The sequence below is a fragment of the Leptodactylus fuscus genome, chromosome 1, assembly GCF_031893055.1.
Source record: "Leptodactylus fuscus isolate aLepFus1 chromosome 1, aLepFus1.hap2, whole genome shotgun sequence".
Lineage (NCBI taxonomy): Eukaryota > Metazoa > Chordata > Amphibia > Anura > Leptodactylidae > Leptodactylus > Leptodactylus fuscus.
This window is the reverse complement of record NC_134265.1, coordinates 121,247,885-121,266,900: the sequence shown is the minus strand read 5'-3', so window position 1 is coordinate 121,266,900 and position 19,016 is coordinate 121,247,885. Positions and strand designations below refer to the sequence as shown.

The 19,016-nt window shown below is 41.6% G+C and overlaps 1 protein-coding gene across 1 annotated transcript in view; it reads left to right on the top strand.

Moving 5' to 3' along the window:
- Positions 1-12,855: 12,855 nt before the first annotated feature.
- The window catches only part of SGSM1 (small G protein signaling modulator 1), a 132,151-nt gene continuing 125,990 nt past the window's right edge, over positions 12,856-19,016 (top strand). Inside the window, exons 1-2 of the mRNA XM_075276576.1 lie at positions 12,856-12,952; positions 13,059-13,102. Coding sequence (XP_075132677.1) covers positions 12,937-12,952; positions 13,059-13,102 — 60 coding nt within the window. The 5' untranslated portion in view covers positions 12,856-12,936. The remainder of the gene's footprint in view (positions 12,953-13,058; positions 13,103-19,016) is intronic.

The following is a 19,016-nucleotide window of genomic DNA, read 5'->3' as shown; positions in this document are numbered from 1 at the left end:
TTATTTTGCCTTTTTTCATGGATCCCTCCATCCATTAAAATCCATGAGCAATCTATGAAAACAGGCGACAATTGGGTGTAAAACGGCTGAGAAAATTGGCATCTAAATGTAGCCTGAGGGAGCCTTCACACAGAGTTTACTCTCGCTCATTCTGAACGTAAAACTCGTTCAGAGTGAGCGGTGCAAAACACAGATCCCATTGACTTGAATGAGTGCCGGCATACGCGCATATCACATTGAAAGCAATAGGTAAAAAAGCCTCCCATTGGTTTCAATGGGTAGCGCGCGTATGCCGGCACCCATTCAGGTCAATGGGATCTGTTTTTTACGCCATTTTACGTTCAGAATGAGCGAGTGTAAACTCTGTGTGAAGGCTCCCTGACGCTGGGTTCACACCAGTGTCTGAACTCTGTTATCAGGTTTCCGTCTTCTGCATACAGAAGACGGAACCTGTCATGCCGAGTCTGCCCGTGAGCGCTGGTGAGCGTTTTATGCTCTCTGCGGCGAAACCGTTTTTGTTTTTAAACCAGACACAGAGTACTGCATGTCCAACTCTGTGTCCAGTTTAAAAAAAACGGTTTCACCGTGGAGCGCACAAAACGCTCACCGGCGCTCACGGCCGGACGCTTTTCAAACCCATTCAAATGAATGGGTTTGAAAGATGCCTGCAGGTTTCCGTCTCTTGCCCTGTTTTGTGCAGGAAACGGAAACCTGCAGAACGGAATCCAGGGCGCAAATGTGAACGAGCCCTTAGCCTGTTTTCCATCTGCACTGAGCTGAGTGATGATTACTTGTGCTACAAGTCTTGAAGGTCTCCCCATATGCTGTACAATTTAATTTGTCTCCCAGTGACATTTACTACAATATTTTCAATAGGTTGAGCTTTCAGAAACCCTTGGCCTTGCTTTCTCTTTCACAGGTACTGAATGTATTGTGGTATCACAGTATGTAATTAACCGGTTAAGGACCAGGCCCAAAAGTATGTTAAAGACCAGGCCTCTTTTTTCAAAACTGACATGTGTCACTTTAAATGGCAATAACTTTGAGACGCTTTAACTTACACAAATGAATTTGAGATTGTTTTCTTGTAACACATTATACTTCATGTTAGTGGTAAACACTAATCAATATTTTTGCATTTATTTATAAAAAAAACTAGGAAATTTGATGGAAATTTGAAAAAAATTGCAATTTTCAAAATGTGAAATTATCTGCTTTTCAGGCAGATAGTCATACCATCCAAATACATGAATAAATATTATCTCCCATATCTCTGCTTTATATTGGCATCATATTTTGATTGTCTTTTAATTTATTTTGGACGTCACAAGGCTTACAAGTGTAACAGCAATTTTCCAGATTTACAAGAAAATTCTCCAAACCAATTTTTTAGGGACCACTTCAGTTCTGAAAGTAATTATAAAGGCCTGTATAATAGAAACCCCCATAAATTACCCCATTTTCAAAACTGCACCCCTCAAATTATTCAAAACAGCATTTGGGATGTTTGTTAACCCTTTAAGCATTTCATAAGAATAAAAATAATATGGCAGTGAAATTTAGACATTTCATTTTTTTTCACTAATACATTCATTTAGACCCAAAATTAACACATTCACAAAGGGTTAAAGGAGAAAATGCATCTGACAGTTTATTGTGCAATTTCTCCCGTGCACAGAAATACCCCACATGTGGGTGTAAACTGATTTTTGGGCACACGGCAGTGCATGGAAGGGAAGGAGCGACACTGGGTGTTTGAACAGCAGATTTTGCTGGAATAATTTTCAGCGCCATGCCTTATTTGCAGAGACCCTAGAGTACCAAAACAATGGAAACCCCCCCAAAAGTGACCCCATTTTAGAATCCACACCCCTCACAGAATTCATCAAGGGGTATAGTCAGCATTTAGACCCTACAGTTGTTTCACAGATTTTACTAACATTGGGATGTGTAAATGAAAAATTACTAAAATGTCACTTTATCTCCAAAGTTTTCATTTTCACAAGGGGTTAAAGGAGTAAAAGCCCCCCAAAGTTTGTTAAACAATTTCTCCTGAACACGGCAATACCCCATATGTGGCTATAATCTGCTGTATGGGAACATGGCGGGGCTCAGAATGGAAGGAGCGCTATTTTGCTTTTGGATGGCAGATTTTGCTGGAATAATTTTTAGGTGCCATGTCGCATTAGCAGAGCCCCTAGAGAACCAATACAGTGGAAACCCCCTAAAAGTGACCCCATTTGGGAAACTACACCCCCCACAGAACATATTAAAGGGTAGAGTGAGCATTTTGACCCTACAGCTGTTTCACAGATTTTATTAACATTGGGCCATGAAAATGAAAAATTACTTTTTTTCCAACAAACTGTCAATTTAGCCCCAAATTTTTAATTTTCACAAGAGGATAAAGGAGAAAAAGCTCCCTAAAGTTCGTTACACAAATTCTCCTGAACACAGAAATGCCCCATATGTGGTCATAATCTGCTGTATGGGAACATGGCGGGGCTCAGAATGGAAAGAGGGCTATTTGGCTTTTGGAGGGCAGATTTTGCTGGAATATTTTTCAGGTCCCATGTTGCATTTGCAGAGCCCCTAAAGTACCAATACAGTGGAAACCCCCTATAAGTGACCCCATTTTGGAAACTACACCCCTCATAGAATTTGTCTAGGGGTAGAGTGAGTATTTTGGCCTCACAGGTGTTTCACAGATTTTATTAACATTGGGACGTGAAAATGAAAAATTACTTTTTTTCCCAATAAATCGTCCATTTAGCGCCATAGTTTTAATTTTGCAAATAGTTTAAGAATTAAAAGCCCCCCACAGTTTGTTACACAATTTCTTCTGAACACGGCAATACCCCATATGTGGCCATAATCTGCTGTATGGGTACATGGTGGGGCTCAGAATGGAAAGAGCGCTATTTGGATTTTGGAGGGCAGATGTTGCTGGAATAGTTTTCAGGGGCCATGTCGCATTTGCAGAGCCCCTAAAGTATCAATACAATGGAAACCCCTCAAAAGTGACCCCATTTTAGAAACTACACCTGTCAAGGAATGTATCAAGAGGTATTATCATTTTGAGCCTAAAATGCTTCCCAAAAATTTAATGTACAAAATGAAAATTGAAATTTTAAAAAATATGCCATTTCGGTGCCCAATACGTTGCACCCACTTTGTGTTGTCAGAGACCTGCACTCCTAAAACTATTAAGGGACCATCCCGGGGGTCAAAAAATTATATATGTGGGTGTAAACTGCTGCTTGGGCACACAGCAGGGCTCAGAAGGGAAGGACCACTGTGCGTTTTAGCTTTTGGGGTACAGATTTAGAGGGACTTTCTCGGTGCCATGTTGTTTTTGCAGAGCCCTGGAGGTGCCAGTAAACTGGAATTCACCAAGAAGTGACCCCATTTTGTAGGGGCAATTTTAGGGTCTCTGCAAATGTGACATGGTGTCCAAAAACGAAGAATCTAAATCTGCACTCCAAAAGCACATATTGCTCCTTCACATCTGCGCCCTGCTGGGTACCCAAATAGCAGTGTATGCCCACATGTATGACACTGGTGTACCCCGGATAACGGACTTAATACCAATATGTGGGTAGAATCGGCTGTTTGGGCACAGCCGGGGACAGAAGGGAAGGAGCGCTATTTTGGTTTTTGGAGCACAGTTTGGTTTTTGGACGTCATGCCACTTTTGCAAAGCCCCTGAATTGCCAATAAAGTGGAATCCGCAGACATGTCACCCTATTTTGGACACTACCCCACTGATGGGATTTATCAAGTGGTGTAGCGAGAATTTTTAACCCTTGAGTGTTGCATTTATTTAGTTTCCAGAAATGAAATCGCAACTGATAGAGAAGTTAAAAATGAAAATTTTACAGATTTGCCATTTCAGCGTGCAACATGTTGTGCCCGACTTATGTCAGCAGAGACACTCCAAAAACTGTTAAACGGGTATCCCAGGCACAACAGCTTTTAGAGCGTTCATCTCTGATACAAGGTGGACACAACATATTACGCACTGAAAGGACGTATTCCTGGAAAAATGGTCATTTTCACCTCTCACAATCCGCTTCGTATTCATTTATGGATAATAAGTTATAGCAACACTTGGGGGTTAAAAATGCTCTCTGTACCCCTGGAGAAATCCTTCAGGGGTGTAGTTTCCAAAATAACGTCTCATATCAGGGGATTCCACTTTACTAGCGTTTCAGCTCTACAAAAGTGTCATGGCATCCAAAAACCAAACCGTCTGTGCTCCAAAAACCAAATGACCCTTCTTCCCTTCTGTGTCCGGCTGTGCCCTAATATCAGTTTATACCCACATATGACATTACGTGCATTATCCGGGGTACACCAGTGTCATACATGTGTCATACATGTATCATAAACTGCAGTTTGGACGTACAGCAGGGCGCAGAAGGGAAGGAGCGCTATGCGGCTTTTGGAGTACAGATTCAGATGTTTGGTATCTGGACGCCATGTCATGTTTGTAGAGCCTGTAAGGTACCAGAAAAGTGGATTCCATGGGGTACCAGGAGTGACCCCATTTTGAAAACTGCACCCCTCAAAGAATTTATCAGGGGGTGTAGTGAGTATTAGTATCCCGGACGTGACTGCACAGCGGATGGCGAAGAGGGAATATATAAGCTCTGCGGAGGACATTGCAAACACCAAATTCCCTACTATGTCCCAGTAGCTCCTATGATTGGGGGAGTCACTCTGGGGGTCACTCTGGGGGTCACTTCTGGTGTCTGTTCCCTCATAAGCTGTAAATCTGGGGTGTCCCCTGATATTCGCTTGCACAGCTTATACATTCCCTTCCTGACGCCGCCAGTTGTATTCTAATAATTTGGCGATTTTTGAGGGTTTTTGTCTTCACATTGTGAGATGCTATATTTTCTTTATTTTTCTGGTGACGCGGCCATATAAGGGCTTATTCTTTGTGGGATGAGATGCATTTCGTAATGACACCATTTTTGGGTGTCTACATCTTTATGAATACATTTTATTAACCCTTTTTTGCTGGATTTAAAAAAAAAAAATCAATCCTGGCATTGAGTTTTACTTTTTTAATTTTGCGCCATGCAGCGTACAGTATAAGTAACATGTTCCCTTTATTCTGCGGGTCGGTACGGTTACGGCGATACCTCATTTATATTATTTTTTTATGTGTTACTAGTTCTGCAGAGGAAAAACACATTTGGGGACATAAATCAATGTTTTTTGCATCGCATCTTCTAAGAGGCGTAACATTTTTATTTTTCGGTTGACAGTGTTGGTTGAGGGCTTATTTTTTGCGGGACAACCTGTGCTTTTTATTGGTACTGTTGTCGGATGCATATGACTTTTTGATCACTTTTTATAGCATATTTTGTATGGTGAGATGGCGAAAAATCATTACTTCCGGCGAGTTTTTTCCGTTTTTTTTTCCCGACGTTCACCGTGTACATTAAATATTATTTCAGTTTTATTGTACAGGTTGTTACGGACGCGGCGATACCAAATATGCATTGCTTTTTTTAATTTTTAGTGCTTTTTTTTTATATAATTCATTTTGTATAGAAAAAAGGGATTTTTGGACTTTAGAACTTTATTACTTTTTTCATACACTTTTTTTTTTTTTTTAAACTTTTTTTTTTACTTTTTCATGTGTCCCTTTAGGACACTTGAATCAGTTGATGCTTTGATGAAAGCATCAGCTGATTCAGCACAGTAGCAGACAGGACACGAGCAGGACATGAGCCTGCTCGTGTCCTGTAAGCTGCAGAGGAAGTGAGACACATCGCTCACTTCCTCCACCGCCTGGCAGGATCACCAGGTATGTGGGGGCTCCGGTAGTCTGGGGTCACTGGCCAGACCCCAGACTACCTTCTACTGACATCGGCACCCCCCGATCTCGCCGCGGGGGGTGCCGATCACTTTCAAATATCGGCGGATCCCTTTCGATCGCGCCGTGATGTTTGACGGCGCGATCGAAAGGGTTAACACGTCCAGTCGGACTCAGTTCCGACTGGACGTTATGGAGGAAGGGGTTAGGTGTTAGTAACACCTAACCCCTGTCCCCCCCGCACCCCTCCCCCCGCCAGAAAGGTACCTAAAGGCCGGACGTATTTCGGCAATAGTCCAGTCTTTAGGTACCAGCACATGAGGCCGTAAATTTACGTACGGCGGTCCTCATGTGGTTAAGGAGATATGTGGATTAGTGTATAAAGACAGGCAATCAAACTTTTGTATACAGTCAAGAAAAGAAAAAGAGATCTAAAAAACGACCAAATAAATCACATCATACAAATATATGAATAGACAGTACAGAGATCTTTCAAATGATATATTAAAACCAAGGCATGTAACCACAACAAGGAAGATCCTCTAAATGTGGAAGAAAAAAAAAGTTTTACCATAGTCACAGGCGAGGCTTCTTCACAGTAAGAGCAGTGATATTATAGCTGGTAACATGTACAAGTTCAAGAGGGACCTGGATGTCTTTCTTGAAAGTAAGAATCTCATAGGTTATGGGAGTTAGACATTTTTTGGGATAGGATATTGATTCTGGAACTTATTCCAATTGCCATATTTGGAGTTGGGTGGGATTTTTTTTCCTGTTATAGGAAGAAGCATGGGGGTGTAGATTAGAATCATGTACATATGAAAACACAAGAGAAAGTGCAAACTATATCATTTTTATTATATTTAATGTGACTCAAGTCACCATAAAGCAGAATCAGTGGGATTTTCGGCAGAGGTGTAACTAGGAGTTCAGCACAGGGAGGTGCTAAACACCTCAGTGGGCCTAAGTGCGCCTAAGATGGCTACTGATGACGGACACTGCAGGTTATAAAGATGGCTACTGATGACAGACACTGTTATGAAGATGGATACTGATGACGGATACCACTCCTAATACTGCTATTACCTTCACTACAGCCTCACTACACCTACATTACATGTCACAGGGACAAGTGATGTGTAATGTAGTTGCCCAAAGTTTGTTAGGCGAGTGTAGGGTGGAGCCAAGACCCGCTGCATGTCCTGCATAGTACTAGAATCCCGGACATACAGCGGGTACCTGTAGCTCAACCCCGCACTTTGCTCACCTTATCCCGATGAGCAACAACCAACCGCCGGTACGCGGACTGGTGCAACGTACCCCGCGGCCCGGTACTGGCGGTTGGGGACCCCTGGTCTACATGACAGGAATTTCATTCAAACAACCATCCTGATTCTCTCAGTCCAAAGATAAGACCCCTAATACAAGTGTATCGGGCAAAATGTCTTTGAGTGCTTCCTAGAGGTATGTCTAGCAGTCAATCACCTCTCAGCAAGGTGTACACTACCTAAAAGTGCAGCTTTTTATAGAGCAGATGGCGAAGCAGTTTTGCAACCTCTTGTGGCAAGACCCAGTGTTTAATCAGACAACATGTATGCTCATTTACATATGTACCATTTTGTCAATGAGTGTATATAATGCAGCACTAGCAAAATATAGTAATATATGTGTGAGGTATATAATGTAGCACTGGCATAGTATAATAATGCTATCTGTGTGAGGTATATAATGTAGCACTGGCATACTATAATAATGCTGTCTGTGTGAGGTATATAATGTAGCACTGGCATACTATACTAACGCTGTGTGAGGTATATAATGTAGCACTAGAATAGTATAATAACGTACCTCACTACCGTCCCGATTTCTGCAGGACACTCACACGTTCTTACCACTGTCCTGCGGTCCCGCACAGCTCCCTACATGTCCCCCTATGTCCCTTTAATGATTTACTGATCAATCATTCCTCCGATCACCACCTGCCGATAAGAGGCTGCGGTGATCGGAGAAACGCTTGACTATGGTTCAAGGACCCTTGTGTGACATCACACGGTCACATGACTAGGTGGGCGTCTCAGTGTCCCGTGCAGTGAAGAAATCCGTGTAAGGTACTGAGAAGGGAGGGGGGAAGTGGGATGTGAAATGCAGGATGGAGAGAAGAGAGTATGTGTGTGTCTGTCTGTGTGTTTGTCTTTATACTGGGGCAGAGATGGAGGGGGGACATGAAACTGGGGCAGAAGAAAGGGGATATGAAACTGAGGGAGAAATGGAGGGGGGGGAGATGAAATCGGGAGCAGAGATGGAGGAGGGGACATGAAATGGAGCAGATGAAGGGGGCACTTAAACTGGGAGACATTAAACTGGGGACAACTGGAGGGAAGTATTAAACTGTGGGAGTAGCTGGAGGGGGACCTATCTGCCTCTAGTTGCCCCCAGTTTAATGTCACCCTCCAGCGACCCCTACGGTTTAATGTATGCTTCTCGTTGCCCCCCGTTTAATGTCCTACTTCATCTGCTATTTATTTATTGCCCCCTCCAAATACCCCAATTGCTAATGTCCCCCTCCAGTTGATCCAGTTTCATGTTTAAACTGGGGCACCAGGAGAGGGACCTAATACTGTGGGGCAGTTGGAAGGGGGACATTACAATTTGGGGGCATATAATATACCGGTGACTGTAGGCGGATTATACTGTGTCGGGTGACATGAAAAATGAATGAGAATGGGCGGAGTCATCATAAACGTGGGCGGAGCTAAATTGATTTAGTCCCTCTTTCTGTTGTTCAAAAGTTGGGAGGTATGTAATAATGCTATCTGTGTGAGGTATATAATATAGCACTGGCATAGTATAATAATGCTATCTGTGTGAGGTATATAAAGTAGCACTGGCATACTACTGTATATAATGCTCTCTAAGTAAGGTATATAATGTAGCATTGCCATTCTATAATAAATGCTATCTGTGTGAGGTATATAATGTAGAGCACGGCCATACTATAATAGTGCTATCTGTGTGAGGTATATAATGTAGCACGCTAAGTGAGGTATATAAAGTAGCACTGGCATACTATATAATGCTATGTAAGGTATATAATGTAGCATTGCCATTCTATAATAAATGCTATCTGTGTGAAGTATATAATGTAGCACTGGCATGCTGTGTGAGGCAGGGACGGACTGGCCCACCGGTGTACCGGTGAATCCCCCGGTGGGCCCCAGGCCCCGACTGTTAAATCCTCATTTTACTAATGCAGATACATTGGTCGGGGCCCCCAATTGAGCACCTGACCAATGCATCTGCATTTACCTCAGAGCACAGGGGCCTCCATTAGCTGATGCTGCACATAGTGTCCTCCCGATATATAGGGAAAGTATATACCGGAGGACACGTGTGCAGCTTCAGCCTCAGCTACAATGGCAGCTTGTACTCCTCTCACTGACCTGCTGCTCTCCTGTGAGGACCTGCTGTGCTGCCCGCACTTCCTGCTTCCCTCCCCCTCCCCTCACAGTGAGTCGTCTCTCACATCGGATCGTGTGGGGAAGACAGGAGCAGTCTCATGCAATGCTGTGCTCTTCTGGAAAATGTAAGTATATCCTTTTGGTAAAATCTGTCTATGTAATATGTATATATGTGTACATTTGTGTACTGTATGTGTGTTGTATATTGTGTGAGTACTGTATCTTTGTATACAGGTATGTATACAGTATACTATAATAATGTTTATGGGTGAGTGTATGTATGTATATACAGTTAGGGCCAGAAATATTTGGACAGTGACACAAGTTTTGTTATTTTAGCTGTTTACTAAAACATGTTCAGAAATACAATTATATATATATAATATGGGCTGAAAGTGCACACTCCCAGCTGCAATATGAGAGTTTCCACATCCAAATCGGAGAAAGGGTTTAGGAATCATAGCTCTGTAATGCATAGCCTCCTCTTTTTCAAGGGACCAAAAGTAATTGGACAATGGACTCTAAGGGCTGCAATTAACTCTGAAGCCGTCTCCCTCGTAAACCTATAATCAATGAAGTAGTTAAAAGGTCTGGGGTTGATTCCAGGTGAGTGGTTTTGCATTTGGAAGCTGTTGCTGTGACCAGACAACATGCGGTCAAAGGAACTCTCAATTGAGGTAAAGCAGAACATCCTGAGGCTGAAAAAAAAGAAAAAATCCATCAGAGAGATAGCAGACATGCTTGGAGTAGCAAAATCAACAGTCGGGTACATTCTAAGAAAAAAGGAATTGACTGGTGAGCTTGGGAACTGAAAAAGGCCTGGACGTCCACGGATAACAACAGTGGTGGATGATCGCTGCATACTTTCTTTGGTCAAGAAGAACCCGTTCACAACATCAACTGAAGTCCAGAACACTCTCAGTGAAGTAGGTGTATCTGTCTCTAAGTCAACAGTAAAGAGAAGACTCCATGAAAGTAAATACAAAGGGTTCACATCTAGATGCAAACCATTCATCAATTCCAAAAATAGACAGGCCAGAGTTAAATTTGCTGAAAAACACCTCAAGAAGCCAGCTCAGTTCTGGAAAAGTATTCTATGGACAGATGAGACAAAGATCAACCTGTACCAGAATGATGGGAAGAAAAAAGTTTGGAGAAGAAAGGGAACGGCACATGATCCAAGGCACACCACATCCTCTGTAAAACATGGTGGAGGCAATGTGATGGCATGGGCATGCATGGCTTTCAATGGCACTGGGTCACTTGTGTTTATTGATGACATAACAGCAGACAAGAGTAGCCGGATGAATTCTGAAGTGTACCAGGATATACTTTCAGCCCAGATTAAGCCAAATGCTGCCAAGTTGATCGGACGGCGCTTCATAGTACAGATGGACAATGACCCCAAGCATACATCCAAAGCTACCCAGGAGTTCATGAGTGCAAAAAAGTGGAACATTCTGCAATGGCCAAGTCAATCACCAGATCTTAACCCAATTGAGCATGCATTTCACTTGCTCAAATCCAGACTTAAGGCGGAAAGACCCACAAACAAGCAAGACCTGAAGGCTGCGGCTGTAAAGGCCTGGCAAAGCATTAAGAAGGAGGAAACCCAGCGTTTGGTGATGTCCATGGGTTCCAGACTTAAGGCAGTGATTGCCTCCAAAGGATTCGCAACAAAATATTGAAAATAAAAATATTTTGTTTGGGTTATGTTTATTTGTCCAATTACTTTTGAGCTCCTAAAATGTGTAGTGTTTGTAAAGAAATGTGTACAATTCCTACATTTTCTATCAGATATTTTTGTTCAACCCTTCAAATTAAATGTTACAATCTGCACTTGAATTCTGTTGTAGAGGTTTCATTTCAAAACCAATGTGGTGGCATGCAGAGCCCAACTCGCGAAAATTGTGTCACTGTCCAAATATTTCTGGCCCTAACTGTATGTGAGTATATACTGTATAGTATTCATACATTCATATAAGTATATATATGACATATATGGTATCAGGGGTGTAACTACCATAGAGGCAGCGGAGGCGGCTGCCACAGGACCCGGGCCATTAGGGGGCCTGGTGACAGCCGATACCGCTGCGTTTTTTTTTTTTTAATAGGCTGTTACAGGCCCTATTCACTTGCCGATCCTGGCTGGGCCGGGATCGGTAAGTGACACTGCGGGTCCCACAAATACCATCATTATACTCGGGGTTCTTTGCAGACCCCCGAGTATAATGATCGGCGGATCGGGAGAGGTAAGGGAACATAACAAACAGTGTTACTTACCTCTCCACGATCCTGCCAGGCATCCTTCCTGACGTCTCTGACATCACATGAACCCGGCCTGCGTCCCGGGTCATGTGACGTCTGACGTCATTTCAGAAGGACGGCAGCAGAGAAGACTGCGTAGGAGCCGGAGACAGGTAAGAAACAGTAATTTTTTATGTTTTTATTCCCCCGGGTCTCCGATTATTATACTCTGGGGTCACCAGGACAAATTCTGGATAAAAAATCTGGCCCTGTGCATTACAATTTAGTAACTCCATGTGCCTCATATTAATAGCAGTTAACCCCATCATCTCCCTCATATTAACCCTTGTAAGCCTCACCATAAGAGTTACTGATATGTGAGAGACATGGAGGTAATAATAAAGTATCTTCATTATTATTACCCCCATATGTCTCACATATCAGTAACTCTTATGGTGAGGCAAACAGGGGTTAATGTGAGGGAGATGATGGGGTTAACTGCTATTAATATGAGGCACATGGAGTTACTAAAACACAAGTAATCACCCCAAATGCCTGATAGTAATAAGTAACCCCAGTACGTACCTGTGTAGCTTTAGTTTCACTTTCCTTCTTCCTTTCTTCCTCCAGTGCAGACGGCAGGAGCTCGGCAGGGATAAGCCCCGCCTCCTCCTCTCATTGGTGGGCAGAGGACAGCAGAGAAAGGGAGGGGGGAGAGAGGGGGAGCGTCCTGAAGCGCTGACAGGAGCCAGAGCTGCAGCTCCTGTGTCTCAGCCGTTGCTGCAGCTTCGGGGCCCCCTGTTGGTGGAAAGTATTCCACCAACAGGGGGCCCCGATCATTATACTCGGGGGTCCGAAAAGACCTCCGAGAATAATGATAGCAGCGGTAGCAGCTGTCACCGGGCCCCTAATGTCCCGGGCCCTGTGGCAGCTGCTACCGCTGCTATGATGGTAGTTACGCCACTGAATGTAGAGCACGGGCATACTATAATAGTGCTATCTGTGTGAGGTATATAATGTAGCATGCTAAGTGAGGTATATAAAGTAGCACTGGCATACTCTATCTGTGTCAGGTATATAGCAGGAGCATACTCTAATAAATTTGCGTAAGGTAAATAATGTCGCACCGGCATTCTTTAATACTAATATATCCGTGTGAGACATATAATAATGTCGCACCACCATCTAGCGTTTAGCGCTCATATTTCTATCAGTGCACCAGCCAACAAGCAACGTCGCCCAGTGACTAGAATAAACAGGCGCGGGAACTTCCTTTCAAAAGCGCGCTCCCGGGAGCGCGGGGCACTGCTGTGACGTCACGGGAGCCGCCGTGCACGCGCAGGAGCAGCTGTGCCTCCAAGAGCCGAGCCCGCAGAGGACAGGAACGGGGAAGCTGCAAACATGGCAACGGGGACAGGTGAGTAGATTACAAAAAGCAAGCGATTAGCCATTTGTATTTATCATTTCGTGTCACATAATAAACGCTCCATGGACGCGATAACCAATAAGCTTGTCGTCCACAGAGGCAGAGACCAGGCAGAGGCTGCTGAAGACTGTCAAAAAGGAGGTAGGTGACCCCGCGACAGCATCCCTGTGTGCTTTACGTTTGGCATATAAATGTATGGACGTGTAGTATGTGCACACAGTCACCGTGCAGCCTGTGAGGGTGTGTTACATTTCCACAGCTGGCAGGTTCTGGTCACTTGTGTCGCTGTAGTACAGTGCCACACAGCTGTCCCCACGGTGCAATGGGAGCTTGGCATTGGCAGTGCGGAGATGATAAATCATTATGGAGTGCTTCTGGTTATTATCTCCCTGTGTGACAGTGTGTGCACATACACTTATCATATATGTCATAGATTGCAAGGACCACCTAGCTGTAGTCATTATGTATGTAAGCCACTGGGTTGTAGGACACTATTTGGGCAAATATTGTGCAAATATATGAGAAAGATGGCGTCAAGATCATGCATCGCGCTTATCAATGTATTGATAAGCGGGGGTGTGGTTAAGTAGTTTCATTATTGTATCATATATATCACAATATTACCCTAGGTATTTGCTAGAAATATTGGCGTACATGTAGAATAAGGAAGATATCCTATATAAAGTAATATCCTACCAGTCTGAATAAAAGGCTAGCATAATTTTATGTATGGTAGTGATAAATGATGGTTGATGTTTGTCTGTTTTATAGTAAGTAGAAACAACAAGGAGTCATCCTATTTGATGTTCATGTCGATGGTATCCAAAATAAATGAGTGTTGTGGATTATAATGGATTTGTTATGGCTACTGTAAAAATGGCAGCTATAGCAGTAAATGAGACTATTACAGCAAAAAAGCAACATTTTGCATCTGCTTATGATAGAACAACTGAAATTGGTCACTGAGCTCCTGGGCCCCAATGCAAAATATGTAGTAGAGTCTACTTATGTGCTTTCTATAATACCAGTGTCTCCTTATGCTATAGAGAGGCCTTTGGGTCCCCTGTGGCTCTGCACCCCCTAAAGCTGCATCTCAGATTGGGCACATTAAGGAGAGTCTGTCATCCCTTTATAAAATGAGTGTATTTCATAAACACAATTGTTGGAATATACCATACATTGTATGCCAGAAAACTGTTGTTGATTGGACTAGTTGTGCCACATCTTTGGTGCACGGTCCCTTTTTGTGCCAACAATGCACCAGCTGATGCAAGCACTTGAAGGCAGTGGGATTTTCTGGGCAATGTTCTGCTGGGAGTCTTGGGCCTGACAATTGTTTGAATGTTACTTTGATATGTATGACTTTTGTAAACATTGTTGCAGAACAGATAGCCACTCTGTAATGGCATTGGTATTTCCTAGTGGCAGTGGCCTCTTTTAGCAACATAATGCACCTGCCATTATGCCAGAACCTGTTTACGAAGCATGACAAATAGTGCAATTTGTTGCCCTAGTCTCCAAATTTCCTAGATCTCATTCCGATCAAACATCTGGTAGATGTGTTAAAAATATTTATTCATATAGGTCCTACTCCACTACTTACAAAATTGTAAGGATGTGCTGCTAATGTCTGTAAACTAGAGTCTGTGCCTATATAATATTAGGTTTTAAAGTTATAGCTTATTCTTATATGCAAAAATGATAGCTGGAAGCTTCTGGATTTTAATGTAAAAGGTTATTTTTACAGCATAACTAGAGTTAAAATGACAAATCCTATAAGCTTTCCTGTTCATTTTGGCTAGGGATCCATCAGAGAGTCTCTATTCTGATCCCCGGTCTCTCTGACCTTTGAACCACATAGAAACACCTCATTGGCTCAGTGCTAATGTGCAATTTGAACAGAACATCAGTGCCCAGCCACTGACTGCCTAAGATGCTTGTGCACAGAGAAACCGTACACAAAAAAACAGGGACCCACAAGAAAACTCTCTACTGGATCCCTTACCGAATGGACAGGTAAGTATATACTGTTGTTATTTAAAGCCTCACTATATCATAAAAATAAAAAGTGGAACACCCCTTTAACCATTTATCAACTGCCTAGTGTCTTTAAACATCAAGCAGGTTGGCAAGCAGCTCTGCAATGCAAAACTGCAACACCTGCCAGATGCCCTGTAGAGAAGGCCCAGACTGTTTATTACCAACCATACTTTCCTCATCGCTGTATACATGGCACTGTATACAGTTTAGAGATGCTTCCTGCTGCAGTTGTGGCGATCATGTGAATGTCAGGTAGATGGGAGTGACCCATCTCAGCTCTATGAGGTATCTCACAGAGGTGTAACCCAAAATCTATATATGCTGTAGATAAAAATGCTATAGGAGAAACAATTAGAAAAAAGTATTAGAAACTGTATGTGATCCAGTCTTGAGCTGGGTTAGTAACATCTAGAACCTTGTTTACATCCGTGAAATCCTTTTATCTAAATTTTTATGGAACATTCAGTGTTTTATTGTATGGGAGCAAAGCAGGCCTTATTATACAGTTCATGGACTGATGAATTGTATATGGGTAGGATGTTTGTTCATGTATGTATATTTATGCGTTAACTCTATGAATGACCAATAGATAGATAGATTTGCTACATTTGTCACACTTTGTTACTTTCGGATTGGTTCATTACACTCAGTTCCCAATAAATGATTTTCAGTTGGTTTTTCCCGTACAGTAAATAATGAAATCAAGCAAAAAACGGTAAAGCTGTAAAGCCTTCCAAAGAAAAACCTGATTTATTCATGCATCCTGTATTCCTTAACCACGATTAAAGAAAACTAAGCTGTAAACTGCTACATTTAAATGAGACCATATTCATTTTTTTAAATTTTTTTAAATTTTTTTATAGCACCAATACCTAATTGTGCAAGGTGTGGTTCACCAAGGCTTTAGTTGTATATTATGTTATAGTCTGCCAAATTGCATGTCTGTTTCTGAGCATTGAGAAATAGTTAGGTGTTGAGAACAAGAAAAAATAGGTTGCGTTACATAAACATGTTGTAGGTAAAAAGGAAATGCTCGCGTGCTGCATCATTGAGACAGATGTTTCATTCAAGGTTTAGAGGATGGCTGCACTATATGTATGACTTAGCTGTCAACACAGCTAATGACTTGCCATTTACAGTAACAATAACACAGCATGGTTGGTTGATCCAGCATTAAAGCATGGCCAGTGAATATCATTCAGCCACCATTTACTGTCTGTTTACTGAACATTGTTCATTCTTTTGTGCAAAATTATGAGTAGGCTGAAGCAAAAGTTGGTAGCATAAATAAATCAATTTTGCAGAAAATGGTGGCTGCACGGTAACTTATTGCCCTCCTCAATTATTTAACCTTCCCAGAAGGTGTTACTTGACCCTGCATGCAATAACTATTCTAGATAACATTGGGTGTTAAAGAAGCTAAAGCTACAGTAGAGGCCCAGGACATCATCTGTAATTGTTAAGATTTTCATAAGCTTGGTAGAATTTTTGCATTTTCTGCAAATTTGCAATAAAACACATGAGGTTAGAAGAAAAAAAAATACCATTTGAGGATATATTAAAATTCCATTTTCTGTATTTAAACAGTCATAATGAATAAACATGTTGCTAAACCAGCTAGACATTTTACAGAAGATTAAATGTGCTATGCTTGTATATTCTTTGTTCAAACTGAAAAACAATTACTTGAGATGCTCAGTGAGTGCCAGGAAGACATATCCCTTTATACACTGCTCCTTTGGTAAATTTGTAGTGTGAAAAGACAGACTTCTCGTTGCCTTGACTACCAACCTTAAATTGGAAAGACACTATGTTTTTTTACAAATTTAAAACTTGACAGTAAGCAGATGTACTCATTTGTAGGCTGCACAATGCCATGCTCATACTTGAATATCAGTAGAGAATTAATGGTTCAGTATCCGGGTTTTAAGTCAACAGTTTGAGTTTTATTCTATATGTGCTTTTTTTTTTTTTTTTTTTTTTTTTTGACACGTTTTATAATGGCCAAATCATTTGCTTCTTATATTCAAATTATAATATTAGGTGTTGAGAGAACAAATATAGCCTTGCTAAATTCCAAATAATAATTCCCCCGTTTTTTTATTTTTTTAAATTTTTTTTACTAATTAAGAACATGTAACGGTTCTTCTTTTTTTTTTTTTTTTTTTTCAGATCAGTTTTTATTGTCTGATTGTACAACCAAAATTCCAAAAAGGTTGGGACATTGTGTCAAATGTAAGGAAAACAAAAATGTTTTGGAAATCTCATATAGCTATATTTTGCTCACAGTGAATCAACACATAGCAGAAGTTGAAAATAATAATTGGCACCAACACATCTCAAAAATTGGACAAAGTCATGTCTATCATAGCGTAGCATACCCTCTTCTTTTTACAACGGACTGTCTGGGAAGTGAAGCGATGAATTACTTTATTTTTGGGAGGGGAATATTTGCTCATGTTTGATGTAGGTTTCTAGTTGCTCAACATTCCTTTGGTCCTCTTTGGATTTTATGTTTCTAATGTACGAAATGTTTTCCATTGGCGAAGGGTCTGGATTGCAGGTAGGCTGGTTCAGCACTTGGGTTCTTCTTCTGCAAAGCCATGCTGTTGTGATATATGCAGAAAGTGGTTTAGCATCGTCTTGCTGAAATATGCAACATTCATTTCAACACCTATTTCATAAAAAAAGACAATTGCCAAATTCATGAAAATATATCCAACTCTACTTTATTAGAATAAAGATTGGCTAAAAACAACATATACCACCAACATTTAAAATTCAGATGGGGTTCATGATGGATAAGGAATTTCATTAGTGTACATAAATATATAATATTTACATAATTTGCAAAATCCATTCTAACGCTGGGTTCACACCTGCGTCTGGGGTCTCCGTACTATGGTTTCCGTCTTCTGCATGGCAGAAGACGGAAACCATAGATTGGGTTCGGCCGTGCGCGGCGGTGTCCGACTCTGTGTCCGGATTATAAAACCCGGTTTCGCGGCGGAGAGCGCAAAACGCTCACTGCTGCTCACGGCCGGACAGCTTTCTCACCCATTCAAATGAATGGGTGAGAAAGTCTCCTGCAGGTTTCCGTCTCCTGCATCTGTTTTATGCAGGAAACGGAAACCTGCAATAAGGACCGACGACGCAGATGTGAACGAGCCCTAAGTAATGTACTCAATAAGACCAGTCTTTTAATAAACCAGGTATACAGAAAATAATATCCAGATAGCAGCAACTAATATGCCATTTATTAGAAATAACAAACATCACTGAACCGTGTCAATAAATAAAAATGTTTGAGGAGTCTTCAGTAGTTGATACCTTTTATTAATGGCTAACTAAAAATGATGACCTATTGTGAGCTTTCGGGATTACTAAAATGATCCCTTCGTCAGGCTGGTATCACACAATATATGAAGGCAAGCATATTTATACAGAAATAGAGTGTTAGAGGCAAAATTGATGGAAAGCAGAACATGCAAATAAACAGTTAAAAAAAACAAACATATATATCAGTTCACAGGAAGGTTCTCTGAGTTTATGGTTCCTTTGATCAGTCACAAGGTGTCTAGTTGTTGTAAAACGTTATAAAACCCTGTGAGGGAGCCTTCACACGGGTAAACGCTCTGCTCATTCTGAATGTAAACGCGTTCAGATTGAGCGGCGTTAAAACAGATCCCATTGATTTCTATGGGTGCCGGCACACGCGCGCTCCACATTGAAATCAGTGGGAGGCTTTTTTTTTTACCTATTGCTTTCAATGTGATACATGCGTATGCCGGCACCCATAGAAATCAATGGGATCTGTTTTAACGCCGCTCACTCTGAACTCATAAACAGGTCTGGCTCTGTTGCTCTGTTTAGTGTGAGTCAGACCTGCTGTGGTGGTTTTATGACACTCTTTTTGTTTGAGCACAAGTTTTTTCTAAAATTTATCGGCTGATTAGAATAAAATTTAGATTTTATTATTTTGGACCAGTGAAAAAATTGTCAGTGAAGTTTTGTT